The 27,748-nt window shown below is 64.0% G+C and overlaps 3 protein-coding genes across 3 annotated transcripts in view; 1 reads left to right on the top strand and 2 right to left on the bottom strand.

Moving 5' to 3' along the window:
- LOC309587211 (phosphofurin acidic cluster sorting protein 1-like) overlaps window positions 1-8,828 on the top strand; it is a gene marked incomplete at its 5' end in the record, with an annotated part of 72,099 nt that extends 63,271 nt beyond the window's left edge. The window contains 15 exons of the mRNA XM_082305180.1: window positions 2,458-2,551; window positions 2,871-2,942; window positions 3,193-3,323; window positions 3,447-3,579; window positions 3,704-3,808; window positions 5,186-5,292; window positions 5,609-5,763; window positions 5,857-5,967; window positions 6,055-6,157; window positions 6,918-6,960; window positions 7,064-7,106; window positions 7,211-7,352; window positions 7,522-7,745; window positions 7,949-8,062; window positions 8,163-8,828. Coding sequence (XP_082161306.1) covers window positions 2,458-2,551; window positions 2,871-2,942; window positions 3,193-3,323; window positions 3,447-3,579; window positions 3,704-3,808; window positions 5,186-5,292; window positions 5,609-5,763; window positions 5,857-5,967; window positions 6,055-6,157; window positions 6,918-6,960; window positions 7,064-7,106; window positions 7,211-7,352; window positions 7,522-7,745; window positions 7,949-8,062; window positions 8,163-8,278 — 1,693 coding nt within the window. The 3' untranslated portion in view covers window positions 8,279-8,828. The remainder of the gene's footprint in view (window positions 1-2,457; window positions 2,552-2,870; window positions 2,943-3,192; window positions 3,324-3,446; window positions 3,580-3,703; window positions 3,809-5,185; window positions 5,293-5,608; window positions 5,764-5,856; window positions 5,968-6,054; window positions 6,158-6,917; window positions 6,961-7,063; window positions 7,107-7,210; window positions 7,353-7,521; window positions 7,746-7,948; window positions 8,063-8,162) is intronic.
- Window positions 8,829-9,207: 379 nt separating this feature from the next.
- LOC309587257 (cullin-9-like) lies at window positions 9,208-25,539 on the bottom strand. The gene is made up of 29 exons (XM_082305266.1): window positions 24,108-25,539; window positions 21,394-21,548; window positions 20,507-21,025; window positions 20,230-20,365; window positions 19,605-19,795; window positions 18,725-19,109; window positions 18,302-18,503; window positions 17,785-17,992; window positions 17,487-17,680; window positions 17,125-17,342; window positions 16,750-16,981; window positions 16,237-16,342; window positions 15,696-15,923; window positions 15,442-15,532; window positions 15,186-15,357; window positions 14,894-14,999; window positions 14,425-14,520; window positions 14,167-14,342; window positions 13,516-13,649; window positions 13,260-13,436; window positions 12,861-12,976; window positions 12,174-12,356; window positions 11,699-11,856; window positions 11,132-11,342; window positions 10,873-11,038; window positions 10,575-10,720; window positions 10,281-10,398; window positions 9,637-9,839; window positions 9,208-9,556 (listed from the first exon to the last, which is right to left on the bottom strand). Exons 1-29 carry the CDS (start codon window positions 24,700-24,702, stop codon window positions 9,272-9,274), a joined length of 5,907 nt encoding a protein of 1,968 aa, XP_082161392.1. The 5' UTR covers window positions 24,703-25,539; the 3' UTR covers window positions 9,208-9,271.
- A 496-nt stretch (window positions 25,540-26,035) lies between these two features.
- Window positions 26,036-27,681, bottom strand: MRPL2 (mitochondrial ribosomal protein L2). The gene is made up of 6 exons (XM_082305651.1): window positions 27,408-27,681; window positions 27,169-27,310; window positions 26,958-27,073; window positions 26,764-26,874; window positions 26,372-26,445; window positions 26,036-26,282 (listed from the first exon to the last, which is right to left on the bottom strand). The coding sequence occupies exons 1-6, from the start codon at window positions 27,676-27,678 to the stop codon at window positions 26,070-26,072; spliced, it is 927 nt and encodes a 308-aa protein (XP_082161777.1). The 5' UTR covers window positions 27,679-27,681; the 3' UTR covers window positions 26,036-26,069.
- Between the last annotated feature and the right edge of the window lie 67 nt (window positions 27,682-27,748).

Raw genomic sequence — 27,748 nt, 5'->3', positions numbered from 1 at the left:
AGTCCTTAAGGGTGAGCAGTGGCCAGCACCCTGGATTGGGCCAGTGGTGTTGGGAGCGGATAGCCATCCTTTTGATTGGCCAGGGAGGCCACGCAGCTGTAGGCTGCTCCTGCACTGGGGTGAAACTGGAGCTAGAACTGAAGCTGTTAGGTAAGACCTCAACAGTCAGAGCCTTTGATTGAAGATCAGAGTGAAGGAGCAAATGTCTCCATGGGTGACTGGGAAAATGGATGGGGAAGAGGGGGCTAATTCATTGAAAACAGAAGGAAGCTGTGCAGAAGGGCTTGGATTTACCTAAATCTCAACCTGCTGAGACTCAGACTCAGTCACGCCTATAGGAGAGCCTCTGAACTGCAGAACAGAGAAAGTTGAGAATTGCAGAAGAGCTCCGTGCTCAGTGTGACACATCCTCTAGGGTTGAATTGCAAGTGAGAGAGGGCAGAAACAGACACAGCTTCCATGGGGAAGGGGGAGACAGCCCCATTTAAATGGGATGTTGAAAGCCAGACCAAGTGTATACAATCTAGACACATCCAATGTCTAAGAAAAAGGAGGGGATTAAGATACGAGGGGTATATCACATTCTGGTGGGATTACTGGGATAGTACAGAGGAGTGTGAGAGAGATGCTGATTGGGGGGGTGGGGTGAATTATTGAAAAACTTACATATTTCTCTGGTTTGACTCTTAAGTTATTAACATAGTCTGTATGGATTGAAATTGCTGGCTGAGAAAAGGCAAGTGTAGAGTAATGACTGTACAGGGTGGTGACAATGCCTGAGATCCTGTAGCAGAGATTGGAGGGGTGGAGAGAGCACAAATCTGTTAATAACAGCAGACATCATTTATCCCTGTGTGACCTGGAGAAAATGTCCCACCAGGGCACAGTGCCGATGCTAAACCTGTAGCTTTGGTAAATGAACATGTTGTGAAGCAGCTGGTCACAGAGCCAGTGAGAGGAAAATCGAGCCTTGACTTCTCCCAGCCAGTGTATAAGCACTGCCGCTGAAGCGCTGCTCTGTGGTGGGGACCATCATTTACCGAGATGAAACGTCCTTGTAGGAGCAGTAAAAGCAAAGGACCTGACAAACACTGTTGTGCCTGGCAGCACAGTGTGCTGTATACAAATGAGGAAGCATGTTAAAAGGAAAGTAAAAGGAGCAGCCAGGATGTTCAGAGGTCTGTAGGTATCCTGCAGAAAGCTGCAGATATATCCGGATGAGGACAATAGAAAACAATGGAAACCCTGGCAGAGTCCTAACAGAAGAACTGCTCTACATCCTCCGCCTCTGTGGCCATCTGTGGAAACCTGCAACCTGGTATCCACGTCTGCACACCAGGCAAATCAGGAGAAACTTTTCCTGGGAGTTAGTGAGCACATACGTACATACATACAGCTTAGAGGGAAGGTGGCTCAGATCTCCTGCAGGAAAGTCTCACATTGCAGATGGGCTGCAGTTGCTGCAAGGGTCCTGGGAAAGCTGACAGGTGAGGTCCAGTGATAGAGCCTGCTTGTTTCCTAAGGACTGGTCTTTGAGCAGCCCACAGGATGTGGAGGGGGTCCTTGGCAAATAAATAACGGGTGGAAAAAGGGGAAACAAAGGTGGAAGCTCACACAGTCATGGCAGAGGCAGCCCTGCTGCCCCAAAGGAGTTTCTGTGTTGACCATTGTGACTTGGACCTTGGAGTTGCACTGTGCAGCTCTACCAAAACATCAGCTCAGAGACCTAAAAAAAGGCAAATTTAAGTGCTGGGGAACAGAACAGGAGGACACTGCGGTGCTGCTGCTCTACGTGCAGTGTTGTTCTTTGTGCAATACTGTGGTCTTCAGAGCCTCAGGAAAGGGGAAAGGAAAAAGGGAAGATGGAGGCTGCTGCTGGAAGTGTGCAGCAGCAGCAGTCAGAGGCAAGGAGCTCTCCCTGGAAAAGGAGGAGCAGAAGGGAAGGCAGCATAAATCTGTGGAAGCTGTGGTGGTGCAGAGGGGGCAGAGAGGCTCAGCAGCACGTTGGAGTTGTGGTGTTGACAGAGACCATATACCAGTGAGATGCAGCAAGGTGGCGGTTCCTAACCCTGCACTGCAGTGACAGGGGATCACCTGAGAGAGAAATGGCTGCTGGCTAGGAGGCAGAGACCTGTCTTCAACTCACCGGGGTCACAGGTTTAGCCCTGTTGGTCTGGGGTGGTCCCATCCTGTCCCTGCACCCAGCATCGTTGCAGCAGACCACGTTGCGTGGGGCTGGCGGTCTGCTGGCAGGTCTGCTCGTAGGCTGTGAAGTCGCTCGGACATGTGGGTGTCTGGCCCTGTGTCCCACTGGGGACCTCTCCACAGTGCTCTGTGCTTGGGACAGGCCGGCGGGGGTGTGCTGGGATCATGGTGACTTTGTTCCTCTCTTATTCCTGCCTTTTTCTCTCCCGTCTGTCTGTCTGTCCGTCCGTTCGTCTGTCTGTTTCTCTGCAGGCGTTTCTTTGAGGGAGTCTCTCATTCTGGTTCCCAGACTGAGATCGGCAGTCTGCACAGCCAGAAAGGGCAGGATCAAGAGTCGGGCAGCCCTGTGAGTTACACCACCACCACCACCACCTCTTGCCCCCTTCCCTCCCCAGCCAGCCCAGCATCCCCACAGTGCCTGCAGCTCCCTCTGAGACCACAGCTCCTGGCAGCACCTGCCTGGCGCTGCTCCTTCCCTTCTTTCCTCTTCTTTTTCCCAGTGCAGGCAGACAGGTAGCGATGGGGGGCATCCTCTGGGGCCAGTCCCAGCGGGAGGCCGGGCTCCCCTGTGGGAGCGTGTGTTCTGTGAGGCCAGGCGTGGGTCACCGGCAGCCGCCCCGCTCAGGGCACTGCATCCTGCTCTGACCCCACTCCCTGTCCCCCAGGGCGAGGCCGACAAGCGGAAGCCAGGAGTGCTGCGACCACAGGAAGAGCCAGGAGTGGAGGTCCCTGCAGTGGTGAGTCCAGGCTATGGGATCTGGAGTGGGGCTGGAGCTCCCTCAGGCCCCACCTTGCTTTATGGGATACCAGGGGTGCCTGGGAGCAGGACTGGGGGGACAAGTAGATTGGGCTGGAAACCAGCAAGAGTAGAAGGAGGATTAGGGTCTGCAGGAGATGCAGCCCAGCCCTCTGGATGGGGGCACCCATGGGTGCAGGGAGCAGGACAGGGAGAGCGGTGTGTGTGAAGTGACTGTGTGTGGCCCACAGGAGCTGGCCACAGAGGAGCCATCTTCACGGCTGGCCCCCGCAGAGGCTGCCACGAGGGAGAGCAGTGTGGACAGGCTGGCCCAGCTGGGCCCCGGAACCAAAGCCGAGCTCCCCGGTGCCGTGTCCCCCAGGTAAGGCGGGTCTGCGCCCCATGCCAGGGCTGAGAGGGCTCACGTTGGCTCCCTGGAGTGAGTGGGGGTTGGTGGAGGTGGGATTTCCTTAACAGCGTCACCTCTCCTGCTTCTCGCTCGCAGCAAGGCAGAGAGCAAGCAGTTGTGGCGTCCCCGCAGCACCTCTGTGAAGGACCGGCAGAGCTCAAAGGGACAGGGTGGCCGCGCCAGCAGCCTGGACAGCGAGAGCTCTCCAGACTCATGGCACAGCACCCAGGTGAGTCCCTGGAAGCTGCCTCACCTGGAGGCTTCTTACTCAAGAGCCCTGCCAGACGTTCAGCCATGGGCAGAGCGGCCAAGGCAGCCGGCTGGGGTTAACCTTTGTGGTGATGCTGTCACAGGTGCCCCGAAAGTCTGTTTACGATCAGCTGAACCAGATCCTGGTCTCAGATGAGCAGCTCCCCGAGAGCATCGTGCTGGTGAATGTCGCCGAGTGGCAGGGGCAGGTGAGCAGGCATGACGGGAGCTGGATGTATGGGGGGATCTGTAAGCAGGGTCCCAGGGGATTCTCCCAGCCATGGCAGGGTGTCCTAGGGAAGCTGGCACCAGCTGTGCCCTCCTCTCTCCCAGTGTGGCCCTTCTTTCAGGGAGACAGTGCATTTCACAGTGCTGAGCTACATATGCAAGTCTGGTGTGTCTACTCCATCATCTGCTACACACCAGCATTGCTGGATCCTCAGAGCACGATGCCCTGAGCAGTCCCAGAAAGGCTGGTTAATGGACTGTGCCTTGTGTCCTCACTGCTTGGTCCTGGCTCCCGGTGACCACACCGGTTAGAGCTTTGGTGGATGCCTTGCCAGAGGTGCCAGACTCCCTCTGCTGGCACCAAGCCCTGGGAAGCGGCAGAGGTGCCATTTCCCACGCAGAGAGGGGAGATCGTAGCCCGCCGCTCCCAGGGAACATTAACTGCGTTGTCAGAGCTGGGGTCTCTGGGCAGGGAGGCGTGTGAGGCCTTCCTGCCTCATGCTGATCGCTGTTGTGTCCATGTGAGGATGGGCCCAGCCCCTGACGAGCACCTGCCTCCCCCATGCATAGAGGAGTTGATGGCTGAAGGTGAGCAGGGCCACGTACGTGTGTGCAAACATGGAAACAGCAGTTATATAAAGCGCTGGTGAGACCCCTTTGGGATCCTGCAGCTACATCTGACATCCAGAAACAGTGCTGGAACATCAAGCCAGAGTTTGTGGCAGAAGAAACGGCTTCTCAGTGAGAGGAGGTGGAGTCTTGACCGAAGCTGTGCATCGGCGTGTTCCTGCTCTTGTCCTGATGGGGCAAAAGGAGCAATGCCCATTCCCAGACCCTGTCATGGCATCTTCTAAGCCCCCTTGTGTAGCACGACTGCCTGTTTTACCACTGTTCAGCTGCACACAGACATCTGAAGAAGCACAGAAGGATTTTGCAGTGCCACAGTGGGAGAGAGCAAGAGAAGGGCATGAGCAGAGGGTGACTGAGCCTAGAGCGGGGCCCTGCTGTGGGCTGGCAGGATTTAAATCAAAGGGTCCCTGAACCAAACCCCTTATCTCAAGGAGCACAGCCTGGTTCTTGGGACAGTCACAGAGCGGTGACTGCTGTGCTCAAAGGCGAGAGCAGGGGACTGGGGCAGCCAGCCCCCTGGAGCAGAGCTGGGAGGAGCGGGGATGCTCAGGCACGAGTGGGGATGCTCATGACCTGATGGTTTCAGCCTCCCCACACGGCATGGGTGGGGACAGGGGCCCCAGCCCTATCCCCAGGGGGCACAGAGGTCAGGGCAGGCGTGGGCTGGTGCTGGCCAGCACAGCCATGGCCCCCCAGGGTGCCTTAACCCAAGCTCTCTGCATTGGCAGTACGTGAGTGAGCAGCTCCAGGCGCACAAGCAGTTGGTCGTATCTACCTGCTCTGTGGCGGACATCCAGGCAGCCTTCAACACCACCGTCTCCCGCATCCAGCGATAGTGAGTACAGCTTGGGCTCAGCCTGGCAGCTCCCTATGACTGCAGAGGAGCGCTGGGAAGGGCCCTGGCTCCCCCAGGGCTCGTTAGGACCCTTTGGGATTGTGGACACAACTATAGGAGCAGGTGTAGGCCCTGGGGAAAGCAAGGGATCCCGGTGCCGATTGTGCCCACGGCAGTGCTCAGCAAGCTAGAAATTGTCAGCAATGGGTTTCTGATGCTGGGTGGGCTGGCCTGGCAGGGCACGTCCCCTGCCCTCAGACCCACCTGCTGAGCCACTGCGCGTCCCTCACAGTCTCCTTTTCTCTCCCTTTGGCAGCTGTAACTGTAACTCCCACATGCCTCCCCCAGTGAAGGTGGTAGTGGCGGGGGACCAGAGCTACCTGAGCGTTGTCCTCCGTTTCTTCGTGGAGCAGCTGGCGAGCAAGACACCCGACTGGCTCAACTACCTTCGATTCCTGCTCGTGCCACTGGGTGAGAGCCACCACGAGCCTGGCCCCAGGGTTGTCCTCTCCCACCAACTTGGGCTCCCCCACCTAGAGCCAACGTTGCCCTTCTCACCCACAGGCTCCCACCCTCTGGCCAAGTACCTGGCCTCAGTGGATAACAAATACAGCACTCTCTTCCTGGACACAGCATGGCGGGAGCTGTTCAGCAGGGCTGAGCCACCCATCGCAGGTGAGGAGCGGGACAGGATGGGGCCAGCAGTGCCCTGAAGGGGAGCCCAGCTGCCACCAAGGCCCTCACGGCTCTTTGCGCCCGCAGACACTGTGGACATTGCGGGCCGCGTTGCCCAGTTCATCGCTGGAGCCAGCCTCTCTCACCAGCTCCCCATCTCTGAGGCCATGCTGACGTACAAGCAGAAGAGGTGAGCACGGCCCTGGGACGCCTGTCCTGCCTCATGCGGCCCCAGTCTGGGCTGTGCCTGGGACAGGGCTGTGGGAGATGGGGGACAAGCGAGCGAGGCCCCACGCTCTACTCCGCCGGTGAGCAGTGTGGTGCTGAGGGGAGTTGGGGTTCCACAGTGAGAGGCCTGCAGCGCCATCCCCTGCCGCCCCCCCGGTGCGCTCGGCCCCTCCAGCAGCTGTGGGCTGTGGCAGCCCCGCCGGTGGGGACCGGCTGCCAGGGCTGGGCTGGGCTGGGCTGGGGGCCGCGAGCCAGCACTGTGCCCGGGGGTTGACGCTCGTGTTCCAGCTGCACTCTCACCTCTCCCTTCTCTTGGTTTCTGGCACCCAAGGAAGAGAAGTCTCTATTTTGATTTTTATATCAGGTATTGGCTTGTGCTTGCTGTGCCGCTGCCTGGCCTCCTCCCTTCCCCCCATGTGCGTCCATCCCTCTTGCCGTGCAGAGGAGCCCTGACCCCAAAGTGGGGCAGGGCTGCCCTCCCGCATGCAAGCCCTCTCCCAGCACCGGAGGGGCCAACTCCTTGCCTCCTTGTGTAGTGTGCCCTGTGCTGCCATGTCGGGGACAGGGGGTCCCATGGGAGGGAGGGCAGAGGAGACAGTCCCAGTGGCCATGAGCCAGCATTGGCCCCTGCCAGCGTGGGGGTCCCTGGGCCACAAGACTAGCCGCATGGCACTCAGTGCTCAGCACACCCAGACCCTGACCAGCCTCTCTTCCTTGTGCAGCCCCGACGAGGACTCCTGCCAGAAGTTTGTACCCTTTGTGGGGGTGAGTGTGTTGAGGGACCAGTGGGCAATTGGGGCTGGGGGGGAGAGGGGCAGCGCGCAGCCCTGCTGATGCTGGGGATCATCTGACTTGTCTGTCCTTGCAGGTGGTGAAGGTGGGCCTGGTGGAGCAGTCCTTCAGCGCCTCTGGTGAGTCCCTGGGAGCCCACAGTCCCTGGCTCCCTTCTCTGCTGTGGGGAGGCCCTTGTTGGTGTCCCCCAGCCCCCCACCCGACCCACACTCTTCCTCCCCAGTGGACTCGGATGATGCCACAGTCTGCACCCCATCCCTGCTGAGCTCAACGCCAGTCGCCGGTGGAGTGGCCCCCTACGGCAAGGAGACTGTGAGCACCCCGCCACCCTCCCCATCTGTCAGCAGCGGCCTCTCGGGTGCTGGGTAAGGAATCCCCACTCCATCTGAGGCAGTGGGGTGCTGGGGTGGGAGGGTTTGAGGTGCTCACTGGCCAGGCTGCCGCATCCTGGGGTTTATTGGGCCAGGCTGCAGCTGAGCTATGGGGAGCAAGGACCCCACTTGTGTGCTGCATGGTTCTGCCCATCTTGCCCAGGTCTCTGAGCCCTGGTGTGGAGGTGATGGGCCTGCAGGTGGACTACTGGACAACGCAAGGGCTGGACAGGAAGAAGGAGGGCGAGAAGCGGGAGACGGGTATCAAGAACACACTCAAGAGCAACTTCCGCTCACTCCAGGTCAGCCGCATCCCCGGCACAGGGGAGCTGGTGCCCCCGAGCACCATGGCCATGACCGTGGTCACCAAGGAGAAAAACAAGAAAGGTAACCAAACCCACCCTGGCATGCTCTGTGGCTGTGGGGCCACAGTGCATTGCAAAAAGGGCAGGGGGGGAGCCCGCAGGAGGGCAGGGCTGAGACCCGGCCCAGCAGGGGCCAGTTAGTGCAGCCAGCCCTGGGGCAAGGGCTCCCACCCAGGGCCAGGTGGGGACATCCTAACGTTGGTTCTGTCTGTCCTCGGTCCCCAGTGATGTTCCTGAGCAAGAAACCGAAAGAGAAGGACCTGGAGCCCAAAAGCCAAGTCATCGAAGGAATCACGCGCCTCATCTGCACAGCCAAGCACCAGAACACCATGTTGCGAGGTGAGGGGAGGCACAAAGCCCCACGGGGCTGTAGGCGTCAGACCAAGCAGCACAGGCTGCCTGTGGCGGGGCTGCACCTCACTGCGCCGTCTCCTCTCAGTCTCCATAGATGGGGTGGAGTGGAACGATGTGAAGTTTTTCCAGCTGGCAGCACAGTGGCCAACGCACGTCAAGTACCTCCCTGTGGGCATCTTTGGCTACTCGAAGAGCGTGTGAGATGCGGGGGCAGCCCTGGGATGGAGCTGCAGAGGGTCACAGGAGGAGACGGAGACGGATGTGCTCTTGTCCCCTCTCTTCTGCGGCCCAGCCCCTGCCTGCTCTGCAGAGGGAGATACCACACCCGCACCGCTCCCTGTGGGCCAAGACCCGCGAAGGTGAGGCCAGTGAGACCGGGTCTGCGCACCCTCCAACACCAGCCAGGGCGCCATGCCATCTGCCTCCCACGACCCCCAACAGCAGCCCGGGACAAGGGTTGGCACCAGCCAGCGGGCACCCAGAAAGGGCTCTGGGCCCCGCTCTCCCCAGATGCCCCTGCCAGGCCAGCTCCCCAGCCGGCCGGGGCCCCAGCTGGGCTGGGCCCAGGCAGCTTCCCCCGTGCCAGAGCCAGCAGGATCGCTCCTGGTGGGGGGCAGGCGCTGAGCAGGGCCCACTGACCCCGTACTGCCCCGTGCCAGCCCCGCTGCCAGCCTCCCGCTGCTGTGCCTGGCCCTGCCCTGCGGGGCTGAGCCTCAGCAGCTTTTCTGGTCCCGCTGCAGCCCTGCTGCTGAGGCTGGCATAGCGCTGCTGAGGCTGTCCCCAGGCTGCTGGGGGTCACCCTCATCTCCCCATCCCTTCCCAACCAGCCCTGCCCCACGGTGCTGCCAGCTGGAGGTGTGGCATGGGGGCACCTGGGTTTTTTTTTTACAAGATTCTATTTTTTTTAAATTTATTGTACTGTTACTTTTCGGGATTAATTTTAATAAATTAATGCTGGGGCGTGCGTGTGTCCCTCCATACCTGAGGGCATGGCCCAGCAGAGTTGGGTGAGAACACATGTGCCTGGGCACACCAGCCAGGGGTACGTCCTGGCCCCGCTCCCAGCCGTGGGCCAGCTGAGCTCTCTGACAGACTACAAAAGGGGACTGGGTAGAGATTGGCTTGTTTATTTAAAATAAAACCCACAAGTACTCAGGAAGAAACAGACTGGACCCAGCCCAGCCAAGTCCTTGTCTACCTGAACGTAGAAAAAGTTTGTCTCCTTTCAGCAGAGGCTGGGCTTGCTGCCATCTTGATCTCTACAGTCTGGAAGGCAACTTGGGGCTGGAGCTGGGAGGTAGGGGGTGTTGTGGGCTCAGCGGAGATGTATTCCAAGACATGAGGCCTCTCCTCCTGGCGCCGGAGGTAGCCCTGGTTCAGCAGGTGCAGGACACAGGACAGCACGTCCACGCTGTGGCAGCAGAAGCTCACGAATTGCAGCCCTGGATCCAACTCGCCCTTCTGACAGGCATCAATCACCTACAGCAGCAAGGGAGCCCCACATTGCAGCGCCGCACAGCACCCAGGCGGCCCCTCTCTGCCCCTCAAGCCCTCCATACCCTAAACACCAGGTTGTCAATGTGGAGCTGCTTCTCCACCTTGAGGATGCGGGTGATGAGGCAGCAGAGGACGTTCCTCTTCCTTTCCAGGGCGCTGACCTCAGCCCTCTCCGCCCGCAGGTACCTCTGCTGGGGCAGCAGCCTCAGGTGGCGGCCAGAGGCACGGGCCAGGGCTGCCCGGTTCAGCTGCAGCGCACCTGGAGCTAGCACCCGGCCCAGGGTCAGCCAAGCCCCGAGCTGGGCCCTGGAGGAGCCCCAGGACACGCATGTGGCTGTAGGACCCAACCCTGGGCCTCCCGCTGCTGCCAGCCCCATCCCTCTCCCCCACACATGGCCCCAAGCAACAGCCACACGCACAACCCCTGGCCCCGCTCCCCACCCCCCCACACGGACCTGAGACCCGACCACCCACGCTGACCCACACCTCACGCACGGCCCCAAGCCCCAGCCCCACACACCACCCCCAGCCCCACACGTGGCCTCAGGCCCCAACCCGACACACAGACCTACGCCCCCAGCACCCACGGACAGACTCACCCCAGCCCACTCGCTTCCCCTACAAGCGCCCCACAAGCACCCCTACCCCCACACCCACTTGCGGCTCAGACCAGCACCTCCCCGGGGTGCCCCAGCCCCACACTCACCTCCCGGCGTGCAGCTCCGCACCAGGACGCCCTCGCCGCCGGTCAGCGGTGCCAGCGCATGGTGCACCAGGTCAGCAGGGAGCCCCGTAGCCTGCAGCAGGGCCTCCACAGCCACCTCCTGCAGGAGGGCATGGAGGGGAATGGCCAGCCGAGACCCTCCAGCCGCAGGCACAGCCCAACACGGCGGGGCTGTGCCCCAAACACCACTGCAGACCCCACCGGAAGGGAGGGCATGGCCCTGCCACGCTCCAGCAGCTGCTGCTTCCCTCACCACACCGCGGCCCCAGCTCCTACCTTGGCGCTGTTGAAGCACAGCAGGATGTACATCTGCAGCGTGGACACGTGGAGGACGCAGTCTCCAAACTGCAGCTCGGCATGGCCCAGCCACGTCCACTGCAGCCGCCGGGGCTTCGTGCACTCCCAGCCCAGCTGGCTCTGGCCTGCCAGAGACGGCATCAGCGCAAGGGCCGGGGGCGAGCCCTGCCGGGCGCTCCCAGCTCGCCCCAGCACTCCCACCACTCCCGCCCGAGCTGCTGTGCAGGGCCTGGGCACCGGCGAGACCCCCGCGCGCACCCACTGCCGCGGCACTCACTCCGCCTGCAGAAGACGGCAAACTCATCCAGGGGGGAGCTCAGGGCCGCCGAGAAAAACCTCCCAGGTTCATCCATGTAGCAGGACGGGGAAACAGGCCAGCAGTGCGGGGACAGGGCCAGCACCTTCACCTCCGGCACATCCGTCACCGAGGCCGTCCCCGGTGCCTGGGCACGTGGACACGCGGGCGGCTCAGGACAGGCCCCAGGGTCCCTGTGAGGAACGCAGGCGGTCCCCAGCCTCCCCACCCACATGCTCACCTCGTCCAGGTCCGCGTCCAGCTCCAGCAGCCGCTTGTCCTGCTCCTGCAGCCGGAAGAGGTAAAACTGCTGCTGGAGCTCCTCCGACTCGGCTAAGTTGTGCAGCATCTCTTGGGGGAAGCGGCTGGGGAAGCACAGCCCGATCTGCTCCACGATGGCTCCTTCCAGCCAAGACGGCCCTTGCGCCAGGAGCCGGTCCCCCAGGTAGTGCCTGCCACAGCCGCCAGCGTCAGGTCAGGGGCCGGCCCGAGCCCCGTGGCCATCAGCCACCCGCCAGGAGACAGAGACGGCCCCGGCCCTGGCCTCACCCCAAGCCGCACGGCCCTGGCAGCGCCCGCCTCCCCTCCCTGCCGCCAGCAGGGAATGTGCCTCCGCAGACTGGCAGCGCCCACGGGCCCCTCACAGCCTTTCCCTCCCCACGCCAGAGCCGGGAAAAGCAAAGCGGGAGCACCACTGCCACACCAGGGCAGGCTCGGCCATGGTCTCAGCGCCGCCTGCACCTCCCCCGCCACGCCACACCACCCCGCACCAGGCCCTCTGGTCCCGTGGAGACATGGCACCCCTCACCGGTAGAAGTGCTCGAAGGCGTGGGCGAGCTCCAGGCCACTGAAGACGACAAAGGGCTCCAGGATCTGCTGCAGCCGCTGCAGCGGCCCTGCACTGCCCGCAGCCCCGTGGAGCTCCTGGATCTGCCCATCAAGGTAGCGGGCAAACTGCTCACTCACCTGCAGAAGGACAGGGCTGGCTGCGGAGGGGGCTCACAGGGTGCCCGCGGGGCCAGGCTGGGGGAATGTCCCTGGGGGGAGCAGCTGGGAAACCCTGGGGCTCTCGGGCAGGGGCAAAGGGCGCCCAGGCACCAGCCTGAGGCCCGAGCACACTGGGGCTGGGGCCACTCCATGACAAGCGCTGCACACCCGCAGCTGGGCACCGTCCAGGGCCACCGCACCGCCCACCCGGAGCTCGCCCCGAGGCCATGGGCCAGGGCAGCCTCCCCAACCTGTGCCCAGGACCCCGGCACTGGTGCCACGCTCCCTCCACTCACGTGCAGGGTGGTGAGGAAGGAGAGCTGCAGCAAAGCACCCGCAAAGCCCTGGCCCAGGGCCAGCACAAAGGCAGCCTGCTGCCCAAAGAGCTCCTCCGTGGCGCCACGCAGCCGCTTGTACAGCCCGCAGTATCGCTCCACAAGGTCCGGCGCCTGCCCCGCCGCCTCCAGGAACTGCTGCACCTGCGGGATGCAGCACGAGAGGGGTGAGCCCCATAGCGGGATGCACCCATGGCTCCAGGAATGTCCACAGCCCTGGCCTCACTCTGCCACCACCAACTGCCCAGGTCCCGGCCAGGGGCTGACCAGAGGCCCCGGTGCTGCCGTGGGCTACTGAGAGCTTGCAGCCAGGCAGGAGCGCAGCCCCGAGGGCTGGGCAGGGGCTGCGGGGGCAGGACAGAAGCGCAGCAGCAGCCCAGCAGGGAACAAGTAGCCCGACACTGTACCCGTCTCCCAGCCTGCAGCACCAGCCTGGGCGCAGGGCCAGGCTGACGCCTCAGCCCTGCCAGGGTGGCAAGCGTGGCAGGGCCGTCCCCACACCCTTTCGGACTCAGCGGAGGCCAGGTACAGCCCCGCACCCTCCCCACGCTCCCAGGGCACCACCAGGCCCCGCTCCCCGCTACGCCCGCCCGCTGCGGGGTCCCACACGCCCTCTCCGGCCCCCACGGCCGGCCCTCCAAGCTCTACCTGCTGCTGCACCACGCCACGCCAGCACTGCGAGATGCTCCACAGGCTGCTCGACTTCTCCGCCACCGCCTTCGCAGCCCTGGCCGGCACCTCCTTGTTCTTCCCCTCCTTCCCGCCTACCAAGGGACAACCTCGGGCTCAGCACGGCTCCGTGGGCAGGCTCTGCACACTGACCGCCAGCAGCCTCCCCCTCTCCCTGGGGTCACAGGGCAGAGGCGATGCCGGGGAGGTATGGCCACTGCGGGGGCACAGCCACGAGCCTTCCCCGGCTCGCGAGCCTCCTGTGCCACAGGGCCCTCCCCAGAGCTCCCCAGCAGATCCCCATGGCCGCAGCCTGGCACTCTGGACCACCGTCCTGCCAGCCCTGCCAGCCCCATGGGAGAGCAGCCTCTCGCTCACCAGCTGCTCTTGCCTCCTCTGGCTCTGGGCCCTCGGGGTCCACGTGCACCAGGAGCTGGGTCAGGCGCCGCACACGGGAACCAAAGACAGCACCGCGGCTCGTGGCGCGGTGGGGCGGCTCCATGCTCTCCAGGTACTCGCTCAGCAGCCAGGCCAGGGGGCTGACGCCATGGGGGTCTGCAAGGCCAACCAGACTCAGAGCGGGGTGCCTCAGCCTGGGGCATGGCGCGGACAGGCCCGGGAGAGCGCGGGCTACCTGGGCTGGTGATGCTCTGCACCAAGGGGTTCACCAGGGCCTCCCAGCACGTCCTGCCCAAGGCCCAGGCCGCCTCGTCGTCAGGAAGGAAGCGGTCGGCAAAGCCCTGCTCATGCCGCAGCGCCCGGTTCAGCCTGCAACAGCGACCGGGCAGCACACGGGGTTGCTGGGCACCGGCCGCCGGGACTCCCCCAGGAAAGCAGAGCACGGCACTTGCTCCCTGCCCTGCCCCTTGCCAGGCACAACGGCTCAGCAGCCCCACTCGCCCCCAGCAGCCAGGGCCCCTCGCTGCCCCCAGACCCTGCCTGCACTGGGCCCTGGGGCCCTTGCAGCCCCCGCCAAACTCGGGGGCTGTGCGGCACCCAGATCCTGCCTGCTCCTGACCGATCTCCACCAGGTCAGGACACACCAGCCCCTGCGGGGCACCTCTGTGGTGCGCTAGCCATGCCCAGCTTAAACCTGGGGGACCCCAAGGTGGCCCTGGCCCTCTGGGACCACTCGTGGCCAGGGAGGAGCAAGGGACCCTCCCTGTCCAGGTGGGACACCCGCTTGCTCCTCTCCTGGCCCTGCAGGCCCCTCGTGGGCTGCCAGCACCGTTCCCCAGGCCCTGGGACAGCGGGGATGCGATGGCGCAGCCAGGAGACAACTCACCTGCCAAAGAGCTGCAGCAGTTGCCCCCGGTCCCGGCAGATCTCCTGGCACCAGGCGTGAGCCCGAGCGGTGCAGGAGAGGAACGTCCGCCGGCACAGCTGCTCCCTGAAGATGGGCCAGAAAGTGGGCTTGGGACCCAGCACCTCAATGCCACGCACACGTGTGTCAAAGCCGCCCTACGGGAGAGCACGACCCTCAGCTCCTCAGCCCTGACGCCCCACGCTGCCCGCTCCCTGGCCCGGCCCCCTGCTCCCCTACCTGCTGGCACCGCTTCACCCGGATCTGGATGACGGGCCAGAAGCGGGTCATGTTCTCCAGCAGGATCACTTTGCTGTCCGAGGGCAGGACGGTCACCTGCAGGCACACAGCGAGCCCTCAGCACGCCAGGCAGCGAGCGCCAGCCACCCTGCAGGCTCCCCTGGCCACCCCCATTAAAGCCATGGCCGCTGTCCCCCCCCAGCAGCCCACGCAGCCACAGGGCACCCCCTGCCAGGGTCCCACCTCTGGCTCACAGCCCCAGCACTGCTGCAGACTGGGCTGCAGGGCTGCCCATGCCCAAATCTCCAGCGCCCGCTACCTACAGCCAGGAGGAGGCTCCCGCAGCACAGCTCCCCGCGAGGAACCCCCAGGGCCCCGGCACCAGGGCGAGACCTTCACGGGGCACAGCAAGGACCAGCCCACCGCTCCCGTGGGGCCCCACGGCCTGAGCAGCCCGTGCGAGACTCACCGCGTTGAGCTCAGTCCTGACGGTGGCAGGGCTGTCTCCCCCCAGCACCACCACACGGGCCGGCATGTAGCTGGAGTCCTCGCTGGCCACCAGCATGCTCATCTCCCTGCAGCGCAGCAAACACCATGCTGCCCACCAGTCCCCTCCTCCCTGCCCTGGCCCCTGCCAGCCCCACGCGCCGCTGTCCGCACCCAGCAACCCCCAGGACGGGGACCACTGGGGCAGGGCTCGCACAGGTCCCCAAAGCCCTCTCCTCCCCGCGCAGCCGCTGGCCCTCCCGGCCCAGCCCCACCTGACCACCACACCACACTGCATGTGGACAGTGATGAAGTGGGAGCCGGTGCTGCCGTTCGACTCCCAGTACGTCTTGGGGTTCCCGTCCGTGAGCTTGCTGGCCCGGTGCGGGTTGGAGGAGACCTGCACCTTCTCCCAACACTTGTCCTCCCTCACCTCCACGCTGGAGCCTGCGGGGAGAGCACACGGAGCCTCCAGCCCCCAGGCCAGCACATGCCAGACACAGGGCTCCAGCTCCCGCTCCCCACGCTCACCTCGACACAGGTTGCGTAGAAAGACGTCAAAGAAGGGGATGCTGATGGGCCGGTGGCTCCGGCGGTGCTCCTCAATCAGCCCCAGGACCAGCTACGGGATGGGGCGAGGCTCTTACCGGGGGCCCTGGGTCCTGCTCCCCTCGCTCACCGCAGGGCTGCGGCAGGCAGAGAGCAGAAGGCTGCCCCTCGGTGCAGGGCACAGCTGCAGGGCCCCAAGACCCAGAGCCCCAGCGCAGCCACACCTCCCCGCCCACCTGGATGCAGCCAGCCAAGATGCTGGTCGTCAGCTTCTTGTAGAGACTGGCGTACTTCTCGCAGTCAATCACCAGGTCGAGCAGGGCTGGCGCCAGCGACGGGGCCGTGCTGTGCTTGGCCAGGGCTTTGGACAGAGCCTCGCGGGTGCCCACGCGGCACATCACCACCGCGCAGTCCTTGCTGGCGGTGGCCAGGCGGTGCAGGAAGCCAACGACCTCCTGCACCACCTGCTGAGCGGGCAGCCGTGAGCGGCCGGGCTGGCGCCGGCCACCCGCCAGGCCCCAGCAGCTGGGTGCTGCCACGCTCCATCCCCTCCGCCCCGACACCGCAGCAGCGCCTGCGAGAGCCCGGCTGGCACGCCTGCCACCGGGACGCGGCCACGGCCGGGCCAGTCGTTCCCCAACTCTCCCAACACTTGGGCCACAACAAGGCCGGGCTGCTGCAGGCGGGGACCCCGCTTCACCAATGCCAGGCCCGGCCGATGCACGGCACAGCCAGCAAAGCCGCCCCTGCTCGCCAGGAGTCCCGGGGCCCCCTCACCTCCCGGTCGCTGCTGTGGGCACTCAGGGAGGACAAACAGGGCTCCACACACTCGTGCCAGGGCAGCACATCCTCCTGGTAACCGTCCAGGAACTTGTTCAGGACCCTGAGTGATGGAGGGGGCCCACTCACGCCGGGGCACACAGACAGCGGTGCCAGAGGCAGCCCTGCTTCCCTGCCCCACTGGGAAGGCCAGCACCCCACAGGGACTGCGAGCCAAGGCTCCCCAGGCACCTCGGACAGCCCAACAGCACCGGGGCACGTGCTGCGCTGCCCCCGCGTGTCCCCACCAGCACCCAGGCACGTGCCGCTCTGTCCCCACGTGGCCCTGCGCCCCAGGACACCCCAATCAGCACCCGCATAGGTGCTGGGGTGCACCTGCCTCTGTGCCGGTGAAGAAGAACAGCCCCACCAGGACCCACAAACATGCGCCACATCCCCCCAACATCACCACCAGCACTCACACACCTGCTGCGGAGGCCCCAGACCCCCACCAAATCCCCCTGCACCCACCTGAGGATGCTCAGGCTCACGGCCTTCTCCGCCCCCAGCAGCTCAAAGCTGCGCAGCAGCAGCCTGAAGCACCTCTGGTCCTGCAGCAGCTGGGCCGCCTCGCCAGAGGGGATGGGGCCTTCACCACAGAGCTGCCGCTCCAGGGCCACCACCACGTCCTTGGACAAGACGCCGTCCCCCAGGCCGCCCAGAAGCGTCCGCACGTCCCTCAGGTCCAGCGGGGCCTCTCTGCCTGCCACGACAAGGACACATGGGCCCAGCCCAGGCATTCGCTTGAGAGGCGCCAGCGGGGTGCTCTGCCCTGCCAGGCGAGGCAGCCCTGCCCGCTGCATCCGTGGGGCCGTGGCACGGCAGGCGGTGCAGGCGGCACGCTACCTGCCGTCTTCGGGCCCGTGGGTAGCCGGTGCTCCGCGAGGCGGTTGATCACGCTCAGGGCCAGCATCGCGTGAGGGCAGCCGGTGCTCTGCCCGTCCCACCAGCAGCTCTGCAGCACCGTGGGGAGATCGCAGCTTGCCAGCTGCTCCGCCAGGCCCCGGTGGCTGTCGATCAGCATGTTCACCACCAGCAAGCCGTTCTGCACGCCTGAGGAGCCCCTGCAGGGACAGAGCGATGTGGCCACCTTCCTCCCTCAAGCACGGAGCCTCCCCTGCACCCACAAGCCACCTGCCTTGCCTGCCCCTCCCCCCCCGCCCCGAGAGTCCCCCCACCCCCACCCGCTGTCCTTGCTCTGCCCCTACCCTGGGACCCTCTGCATGGTGCTCATGGCTGCAGGGATGGCACTCAGCAGGTTTGCCGAGCCCTCGCTGGAGGCAGAGCCGATGCTGGCAAAGATCTCCCGCATCATCTGCGCATCAGCATGGTTCAGGGGCAAGGGCTTCCCACCGGCACCTCCTGGCTCGCTGGCCACAGCTCCCACCAGCACCTTCAGGGCCTGCAAGGTCAACAGCCGTCAGGAGGGCAGCGGGCATCTCCGCCACGCCTGGGCGAGCCTGCACCCTGCCCGCCCGCCTACAGCATCCCCTCTGCCACACTCACCGCCAGGCCAGCCTGCTGCACCAGGGCGGAGGAGGCGTGCTGCTGCATGCAGGCCAGCACAGCCCGCACGCCGCCCTCCGTAGCAAACAGCACGCGCCAGTCATACTTCGCCATGAGCACGGCCAGCAGCCGCAGCGTCACCGCCACCAGGGCCTTCTCTGCCACCTCAGTGCTCAGCAGCTCCACTGCCACCTTCACCAGCTTCTCCCTGCATGCGAAAGGACACCTCAGGAGGAGCCTCCTGGCACTGCCGCTGGCACGCCGGCACCCCGGGCCCTGCCAGCCACCTCCTCCCTGCCCACACGGCTCTATGGCAGCTGGGTCAGCCCCAGGAATGAGACTTACTGCGACAAAGGGACACAAGATCCACCCCTCTTCTTGCCGAGCACCCAGGGACATACCAGCCTTTGCACTCCCACCGCCACCTCCCACACTCCCACCTCCAGTACTGGCCCCCACCCTGCCGACACGGCCCTCCCCAGCCAGCGGGAGGGGTGCGCAGCACCCCATAGCTCACCCAACACTCCTGGTCCCCAGCCTGCCCTGGGCTTTGCTGACTTGCTGATCAGGCTCAGCCTCCTCCTCCAGGATCTTCATGATGTGCTTGAGCCCAGCTAAGCGCAGCCCCACCTCTGAGCTGCTGCTCTGGATCGCGTCCACCACGGCTGCAACCTTGGCCAGCGAGCCCCCCTCGCTCACCCCCTCGGAGCTGCCCAGCACTGGCGGGAGGGAGGCAGGGACACGGGTGTCAGGCCAGCAGCACACCCCCAGCAACTCCCAGGGTGCCATGCACCCACAGACCCAGCACCCACAGGCCCCCCCTCCCCAGGCAACCTCCGGGTGCCTCGCCTCCCATGCCCTGCCCAGAGCCTTCCTCCATCGAGGCAATGGAGCCGCCTCCAGCACCGTGCGTGTGCCCCAGCGCCTAGTAGGCCATTACCTTTCATCTGCTCCTCCGTCACCTCTGGGAAGAACAGCCCTTCCCTCTCAAGGAGCTCGCTGAACAGCTGGGAATCCAACTTCGCTGCCGCAGCGGGGTCTTGGGGCAGCACTGCAGCTGCAGAAAGGTCTTCCTTCGCTGCCTTGGCCTTCGGGGCTTCAGGGCCGGTGCTCCTGCAGCCGGCATCCCCTGAGGACACCGCGGTGCTCCCCCTGCCATCCTGCTCGGCCTCCTTACCGAGGAAGTATTTGACGTAGATGTGGGAGCCGCGCAGGTCACGCTGAGTGCTGCCCTGGCACCGCTTCTCCAAGACCTGCAGCACCTTCTGGGCCAGCTCCACAGGTACCGACAGCTGGATCAGGGCTTCTTCATCCACCTCCGACAGCTGGACAGATGGGGTCAAGTTAACCCTCACGGACTTGCCACAGACCCCACGCCCCTTGTGACAGCCAGGGCCAGAACGGACAGAAAGGCTGCACTGCCGGAGGCCCCCAGGGCCATTCCCCCGTGCCACCCTCCCCTGGCTGTCCCCAACCCAACTGCCACCAGCCCTCCCACCTGCACCCACCACCCAACCGCAACCAGCAGAATCACCCCATGGCCTTGCCTCGCCTACCCAAACCTCGCTGGACACAGTCACTCTGACAGGGTCATGGCAGGCTGCGTTTCCTCTCGCCTCTCCTCACCCTTTTGCTGTGCCCAGCTCCCCACGCTTTCGCCGTCCCCCGCTCACCCTCCCATTTCAGTCCCATTTCTGCCCCGTTCAGGCTCTCCCTGCACAGCTCACACTTGCCGTCTCCTCCTCCGGGCCCGGTCCCTTCCCTAATGTTCTCCCTCGCTCCCTCCCTCCCGTGTCCCCGCTGCAGGCTCTGGCCCATACCTGCCCTCCCTGGTCCTGCTGGATGAGACAGGTGATCTCTTTCTGCTCCTGTGCTTCCAGCTTCTTCACGAAGAAGAGCAGCTCCCACCACTCGGCACGGCTCAGGGCCTCTGCAGCCTTGGCCGGCTGCTCCCCCAGGTACGGCAGGGAGTACAGCCCCCCAAAGGGCTTGCAGAAAAACGGCTGCACAACTGCAGGAGAGCAGAGCAAGGAAGGGCACTGTCAGCTCTGCCAGTTCCCCCATCCCCTGCTGCACAACCCCGTTCCCCAGGGAAAGAGCTCATGTGGACCATCTGGGCAGAAGAGATCCCTGCCGTCCCACAGCCTGCTGTGGGAAAGGGAGGTGACAGGAGGGCAGCGAGAGAAGGGGAACATGCTGGGAGGAGACCCTAGAAGTTGTAGAGATGGGAATTACCATCTTCGCTTGAGCCTCTTTGGGCTGTAGAACAGAAAAAGCACATGCTCAGAATGGGCACCTCTAGCTCACTGCTCCCCCAATCTGCTCCTACAGTGCCTGGACCAGCCAGGGCAACGCACTCAGACACCAGCAGAATCCACAGCGCCAGCGTGCAGCTGCAGAAGGGCTGGGGAGAAAAGATGCAGGCCCAGCTGACAGGCTGCTCACCTGCTGCCAGTTTGTGGTTGTGTGTCAGGGTGGACACCTTCTCCTGGCCCTCATGCTCCTCTTGCCCTGAAGGGCCAATGATCTCCACCATGTGCCAGTGAACCCAGTACGTGGAGCCCAGGGCTTGCCAGTACACCTGAGGAGGAGAGCCCAACACACACCCAGCTGAGGCAAGGCAAGCCCAACCCCACCACTCCCATACAAGGCTGCGGGCTTCCTACAGCGCAACAGAGCAGACAGGCCCCTTGACAGCCCCTGCCCTCCCAGCAGAGGATACCTGCACAGGCGGCGTGCCGTCGTTGCTCTGGCGGAAGTCACCTTCGTCACCCGCGCTGACCTGCTCGTAGTCCTCCAGCATGCGCACCCGCATGCCGCACACCAGGTTTGCCTGCACGTACTCCACGTAGCTGCTGCGGCTTGGGAAGGCTGAGCGCGTCTTGAAGATGCTGGGCTCTTTTGGCGGGGGAGTGGGGGCTGGTTGAGCAGTGGTGCAGGATGCAGCCCTGTGCTGGAAGATGGAGCGCGTGGTGCGAGGCCGCAGCTCCTGTTGGGGCAGCAGCTCTGGCTTGTGGCTGTGGTCCCAGCCCATCACGTGCACCAGCTCCAAGATGAGATTTGCCATAGCCATGCTGAAATCAAACTCCTGCTTCACACGGCTCCTCTCCTCAGCGAGCGGGCCGGGCACAGTGCAGTCCTGCTGCTCTCCTCCCTGCTCCACGCCACTGCTGAGCTTGTCCATGAGAGAAGTGACACACAGGTAGCGCTTCACCAGGACAAACAGCAGCTTCCCAGGGATCTGCAACAAGCACGGCTGTCAGACTCTAGCCTGCAGAGCGCCTCCAGCCCCCAGCTCTCTCCGAGCCCCCAGCTCATCCACAGCCAGGCCCCCGTGATAGCTCCGGACCAGCAGGCAGCAGCACAGACCTCTCAGCCCACCCTAGTCTCCCTCCTCAGAGATAAGACTCTCCAGGTGCCTCTCCACCTCCCTCCAGCCTCAAGCCAGGCCCAGATCCTGTCCCAGCTCTCCCAATACCCAGCCCTGCTCAGCTGCCCGCTGCCGACTACCCTCCTCTCCCAAACAGGCACACCAGCTCTGGCCCCCCACTCTCACCCCTCCTGACCCCTAAAGCCCACAGGCCCAGGGCTGGCAGGGCCTGCCGCTACCTGGGGAAGGTGAATCCCCTCAAAGGACATGCACTGCTCTTCAGAGGATGTTGTCTCAGCAAACAGCTCCAGCAAGGTGAAGCGACTGTCAAAGTCCATGTGCTGCTCAATGCCATCCTGCTGGCTCAGGGACAGCAGGACATGGGCCCAGCTCCCTGCAACAACAACAGAAACCCTTCAGGGCCCATAAAGATAACCCTCACCCCACCCTCCCCGTGCGAGATGGACTCGCAGGCAAGGAACAGCTTTGCTGCTCAGCGTAACCCAGAACCATGTTCTGTCCTTTAATCTGGATTGGCAACATTGTGCTCCACCAAATAACACTGCATTTTTTCCACCCCTAAAGCTGCAAGATTCCCCCAACACAGCAACCCCAAATAACTGACTCCAGAACAGGGTTCCAGGGAAGATAAAAAAGTTAAGTTTTAACCTGAAGCAGCCCCCCATCTGCCCCACTGGAGAGCCACGTGAACTTGGGCACTAGAACAGAGAAAGATCTCTTGTGGGACACACCACCACCAGCCACCTCCCAGGCGCACCCCAGCCTCATCAGGCACTTCCGAGCCACGGCAGCTCCTCTCAAATGAGAGGACTGGGTGAGGACTGGCCTCTACCCAGCAGGGCTCTGCCAGGCCCCCTGGCACAGGTCTTCAATGTAAGGGGATGTGGAAGGAGACTGTCTGCTCCTTTAAGTGTATCCGGTCAAGGACCTTTTCACTGCAAAAAGGGATGGCAAGAAGGAAGCCATAAACAAGAACATAAAGAATCACAAACCTGACTGACAAATGCTAATGGAGGCAGTGAAGAGAAACAAATCTGGTCAGGCACGCTAATTAGTAAGGACATCTGGAGTGTGAGAATGATTATTTTTTAGTATGATTATCTGACTAAGGACCTTGTCAAATTGGGATGATAAGAAAAAGGAGGGAGGCAAACACACAGAGACATAAAACCTGACCAATTATCATTAACAAAGACAATAACCAGAAACAAACCCAGTCAGCTGCACTAATTAATGGGCTATGAAGAAACTGCAGGCAAACTGGGACTTTGCAACCGATAGGACGTAACCCTGAGGGTCCGGGATGTTGGAGTGGGATCGGTGGAACTATGCCAACAGACGGGGTGATGTGCACGGGAAGGGAATTGGCGAGGAACACAGAGGGGGTGCACAGAAAGGGGTATAAAAGGGGCCAGTCATGTGCAAACCACGGCCGGTCAGTGCACTTATCTGATTGAGCCCTGCACCTGATCGCTGCAGTTTGTCCTACATCTTATTAAATCTTTTCTAACTATCTCTCTATCCCGTGTGTGTCTATGTGTGCTGCAAGGACTGAGTGCCAGCTACTGGCGAGACCTGCGTGTGCATGAATGGAATTTGGTGCCAGCAACTAGAGCCTGAGTGGGGGTGCGGGAGCCCTGCGGCCCGTGGTGCCAGTGACTGGAGCGAGTGAGGGTCCTGGCGTTAGCAGTTGGAGAGGCCATTGCTCCCTGGATCTGGGGAGGGACCCACAGACTAAGCTTGGTGTGCCAGCTATTGGGAAGACTGGCATAGTGTGGACTGGGTGCCAGCTACTGGACTCAGATCGGCGGTGCAGGCGCCCCTGGCCTGTGGTGCCAGCTACTGGAATGAGTGCGAGGGTGTCCATGCTAGCAACTGGAGCAGATGGGGTCCTCGGCCATCAGCCACTGGGGAGGGAACGGTGTGTGTCCCAAAAAACAGCTAGTGGGAGGGTGGCAAGTGAGAAGCTCAGCACCAGCAGCTGAAGCAGGACAGCAGTGCCTGGTGCTGGCGGGGCAAGCATCTGTATCTTCCTCAATCTGCTGTGCGTGGGGTGTGCATGTAATCCGTTAGCAAAACTTCAAGCTGGACTAGCTGGCAAGTAGGAGGCCCTGGGTCCAGGCCAGGGTATGAGGCGGGTGGTGGTCTGTGCTGGAAGTCCAAAGGGACTTGTGAACGTGGACTGCGTGAAGGACAAGTGTCTGAGTGCTACGTGTTTGCTAGCAAGCACCGGGCTCAATCAGCTGGCGAGCCGGGGGACCCCTGAGGCGGGGAGGGGGGCTCAAACCCAGGCAGGGGTGCCGGGCAGACAGAGCAGCCATGCTGGTACTCAAGGGATCTGTGAACGTGTGTGTGCACGTGAACCTGGAGAGTGCTGTGTGTGCTGGCACGAGTCACCTGTCTCTGTCAGCCGAAGAGGAGGAGGGGACTTGGGTGTCTGTGCTTGTGTTTATGTGAGTCCCGTATGTACGTGCTGTTGAAGGCAGCACCTTGTCCGTGGCCAGCCGTGTCAGTGTCCTGCGTGTGTCCCTAGGATGGGTGCTCAGCTTTGCGACTGGTTGAACCCGCAAACAGGGACGTGGTAGCTGCATCCCTCAGCCTGAGGGACCCCGGATCCCCGGGCTGGGCTCCAGTAGCAGGGCAGGAGAGGTGCTGGGCCTGCTGGAGGAGACAGCCACCCCTAACATCCCTCAACACTCCTAACAGTTAATCAGCTCAGGAACCTTTCAGGGGAAAGAGCTCCCAAGCCTTAGAGCACCCCAGACAACTACAACCGAGGAGCTGCTTGGAAGCTCCAGTCTGATTCTTCCCCTTTTGCCAACAAGCCCCAAGACACGCTGCTTCCCCGGCATCCCACGCCCACAGAAGGACTGGCACCCCTCGGCTGCCCAGCAGCACCTCCTCAGTGCCACTGAGCAGTAGCAGCCCCCACCTGCATCATGCGAAGCCAGGGCCCTCAGCATCTTGCCGGCACTGCGGCGGATTTGCTTCTCCTTGTGGCACAGCATCTTCATCAGCAAGTCGAGGGCTCCCGTCTCCTTGAAGGCACCCGCCAGCGAGCCAATGCTGGCGTACGCGCTCAGCACGTGGATGGTGTTGAGGATGGAGGACTCGGGGGCCCCGGCCTCGGCCATCTGCCGGCCAGCTCGCTGCACCAGGCTCCTGACATCAGCCTTCATCTCCAGCAGCGAGGCTTCCTCCAGCGGGACATCTGCGGCGAACGGGCTGGCTGCCTTCTCCTCTTTCACCCACTGCCCTTCCAGCTTCCTCTGGCCCAGCAGCGCCGGGCAGCTGGCACACACCTCTTCTGCAGACATCCACATCAAGATGTTCTCCGGCTTGGCCTCTGCAGAGGAGGCACCGCTGCCTCCCACTGCTCTCTCTTCCAAGCTGACAACACTCCACTGGATCAGGTACTCAGGCTGGCCATCGTGGCCCCGCCGCTGCCGGAGCAGCTCCTCCGGGTAGGCCTGCAGTTTGGGTCCCAGGTGTGTAAGCAGGTTGCCATTATGCCTCTTGTTCACCATGACAGGAAATGTGCCTGCAGAGACAGACGGGAAGCAGGAGCTGGGGAGAGGTGGGTGATCATGGGCTTTGCTAGGGCTAGAAATCTATGATCCTGTGGGTCAGAGTGCTTGTAACATGGCAGCATAACAACTAAAATGTGCTACTATACTGGCTGTACTCAAGGTCAGTGCTGTAAGCTCCTAACACAACAAGAGTACTCGAGTATGAGATATAGCTCGCTTTCTCCTTGGAAAACAGCGTACTTGCAGCAACGAGATAACAGGGCAGGACACAGTGATCTCTGGATTGTTAAACAGGCTGTGGGCACGGCAGGAACACAGACAGCAGTGCTCAAGGCGGGCAGCTTTTCCCAGGGAGCTCAGCTGTAAAACCCGGCCGTGTGCTGCAGAGCTCCCCAGGGCAGGCGCAGCACGCAGGCTGGCCCTCAGCGCCAGCGCAAGCCTGTGCTGGAGGGCTCCGCTCCCTGCCCACCCAACCGGGAGCGGAAGCCCAGGACAGGACCAGGCCTGTGCCCCGGCCGCCCCGGTTCCCAAAGGCGGGCGCACGGCAGCACGGTCGCCGGGGAGCGGGCCCAGCGTGGGCAGGTCCCGCTAGCGGCAGCAATAAAGCTCCTCCTAAACGTGGGCCAAGCGGCAGCTCCCGGGGCACCGAGAAGCGCCTGGGCCTGCCCGGTCTGGCCCGGCCGCCGCAGCCCCGCCGGGCGGCCTCACCTCAGGGCTCCGGTACCGAGGCTTCCCCCGCAGGGCTCCCCAAAAAGGAAAGGCCCGGGGCCGCCCCAGGACGGCTCCGCTCCAGGCGCCCGCCGGGCCGGGCCCGCCCCCATCCCGCCGCCGGGCCGCGCGCGTTACCTCCGACACCGCTCCCGAGCCGCTTCCGGGTCGGCGGGCGCGCGTGCGCGGCGCGCAGCCCGGACGGGAGCCGCGCAGGGCCAAGCTTCCCCCGCCGGCGGCCGGGCCCCACCGGGGCGGGGGGGGGGTCGGGGAGCGGGAGCGAGGGCCGGGGGCGACGGCAGAAGCGGGGCCTGGGGGGCAGCGAGGGCGGCACCGGGGCCGGGGGGCGCCGCGGTCCGCGCTCCCCAGCTGCGCAGCGGGGCCCCTGGCTGGCAGCCACCGTCCTGCCCCGCCGCAGGGCCGCCCGCTTGCCCCGCAGCAATGCCGGGCACGGCTCTGCCTGACCCCGCCGGGACCCCCACCCACCCCACGCTCAAGCCACGGCAGCCCACAGCCCCGCACCCATCTCCACCGGCAGCCCGCCTCCCGCCGGGGGCCGAACGCGTCCTGCGGGGAAAGCACCCCAGGCCCCGCGCAGAAAAGGCAGCCGTAACGCGACAGCGGTGGTGCGGAGAGCGCTTTATTGGCCCCCGGCATCACTCCTGCGCCGCGACCCGCGGCAGGTTGACGTAGCTCTTCATGGGCGGGAGAGGCTTGATCTTGCGCCCGGCCCAGCCACCCTTGCGATGCCACAAGCCCGTGTGCGGGCGCTTGCCCAGCCAGCGGTTCCGGCCTGCCTTCCCGATCACCCGCTTGTTGTGGTCGACGTTGGACACGCGGCCCACCGTGGCCACGCAGGTCTCCAGCACCTAGGGGACAGAGGAGAGCTGCAGGTCTCCCTGGGGACGCACAGCCGCGTGCCCAGGCCGTCAGGTCAAGGACAACTTGGCTCCCCTACCTGCATATGCCTCTTGGAGGGCAGCTGCACAATGGCCGTCCCATTCACTTTCCTCAGCAGCACCCCACACGTCCCTGCAGCAGGCGAGAGGAGAGGAGACAGCTGCCCCGAGCAGCTGGACAAAGCATCCCACCCTGCAGCAAGCACATCCCCACGCTGGGAACTCCCCAAAGGCCCGCCATTGCCCTTCGTGCGGCACTCCTTCCCAGAGATGGGACCTCAAGGCATCGCCCCGCCTGTCCGGAGGGCTGTTTTGCACCCTAATGCGGGGAGAAGAGGGGACAGCAACTCCCTGTCACCGCCCACCCAGAGCGGTGCCCCCCTGCCCGCCTTCCCAGCTGCGCTAAGCCAAACCCGGCTCCAAACGGCGGGTCCCCCACCCGGAGACGCACCGGCTGCCCGGATGTACTGCGCTCCCTTCCCGGGGTGGCTCTCCAGGTTGCAGATCAGCGTGCCGACAGGCAGAGCCCCCAGCGGGTAGGCGTCCCCTTCGTTGGCCAACACTGGAAGACAGAAGCTGAGGAGTTGGGCACGGAGCAGCTGACGAGCCCCCGGCAGGGCCGGCGCGGCCGCCCCCGGCGTGCACCTGCCATCCTGCCGATGCGAGAGGAGTTTGTGATGATGTCCCCGGGCTGCATGTTCTCCGTGGCGATGATCCAGCGCTTCCGATTGCCGCCGGCTACCAGGGCGATGTCAGCCGACCTGCACGGGGGACCCAGGGCGGGCGGGTGGGTTGGGGCTCACCGCGGGCGCAGCCGCCCGGGTCCCGGGGGCCCAGCCCCGCGCCCCGCACTCGCCTGCAAGGGTCGTATCGGACGTTGATGACCTTCTCGGTGAAGGGCTCCGGCGGGGCCCCCTCCTCGTAGCGCAGCCGCTGGAAGTCGATCATGCGGTACCGCCGCTTGTGTCCCCCGCCGATCCCCCGCACGCGGATGCGGCCTGCGGGAGAGGGGAGGGCGGCTGCAGGCGTGGACCGCGCCGCCGGGAGCCCGCCGCCGGGCCCTGCCTGCCCGCCCCCGGCCACCCACCCACCCACCTGTGTGGTCGCGGCCGCCCGTCTTCTTCATGCCCAGGGGTCGCACCGTGTACTTGACCCGGCACTTCCAGAGGGGGTCGGTGGTGCAGCGCGGCGCCGAGCCGGCCAGCCCGCGGCGGGCGGCCGCCAGGGCCCCCCCCGGCAGGCAGGGCTGGGGGCCGGGCACCGGGGCGCCGGGCACCGGGGCGCGGGGCAGGGCGCGGAGCGGCGCGGCCGACAGCAGGAGCGACCCGAAGGCCCGGCACAGCCCCGCCGCCATCGCCGCCGCCATGATGGCCGCCGGCAGCGCGCCTGCGCCGGGCCATGTTGGATTTAAAGGGGCTGCGCCGCTGAGGGGGCGG

Source organism: Platalea leucorodia (assembly GCF_965183815.1).
Source record: "Platalea leucorodia genome assembly, chromosome: 3".
Taxonomy (NCBI): domain Eukaryota; kingdom Metazoa; phylum Chordata; class Aves; order Pelecaniformes; family Threskiornithidae; genus Platalea; species Platalea leucorodia.
The sequence above is the reverse complement of the archived record's forward strand: the minus strand, read 5'-3'. Positions and strand labels throughout refer to the sequence as shown.

Coding starts and splice junctions, on each gene's coding strand:
- LOC309587257 (XM_082305266.1), bottom strand. CDS start 24,702: ATGGTGAACAAGAGGCATAATGGCAACCTGCTTACACACCTGGGACCC. Junction 18,504..18,724: donor GACGGAGGAGCAGATGAAAG/GTAATGGCCTAC, acceptor CCCTCCCGCCAG/TGCTGGGCAGCTCCGAGGGG. Junction 10,399..10,574: donor TGTGCTTCAACAGCGCCAAG/GTAGGAGCTGGG, acceptor GCCCTCCTGCAG/GAGGTGGCTGTGGAGGCCCT.
- MRPL2 (XM_082305651.1), bottom strand. CDS start 27,678: ATGGCGGCGGCGATGGCGGCGGGGCTGTGCCGGGCCTTCGGGTCGCTC. Junction 27,311..27,407: donor GGGCGGCCGCGACCACACAG/GTGGGTGGGTGG, acceptor CCTCTCCCGCAG/GCCGCATCCGCGTGCGGGGG. Junction 26,875..26,957: donor TCGCATCGGCAGGATGGCAG/GTGCACGCCGGG, acceptor TCTGTCTTCCAG/TGTTGGCCAACGAAGGGGAC.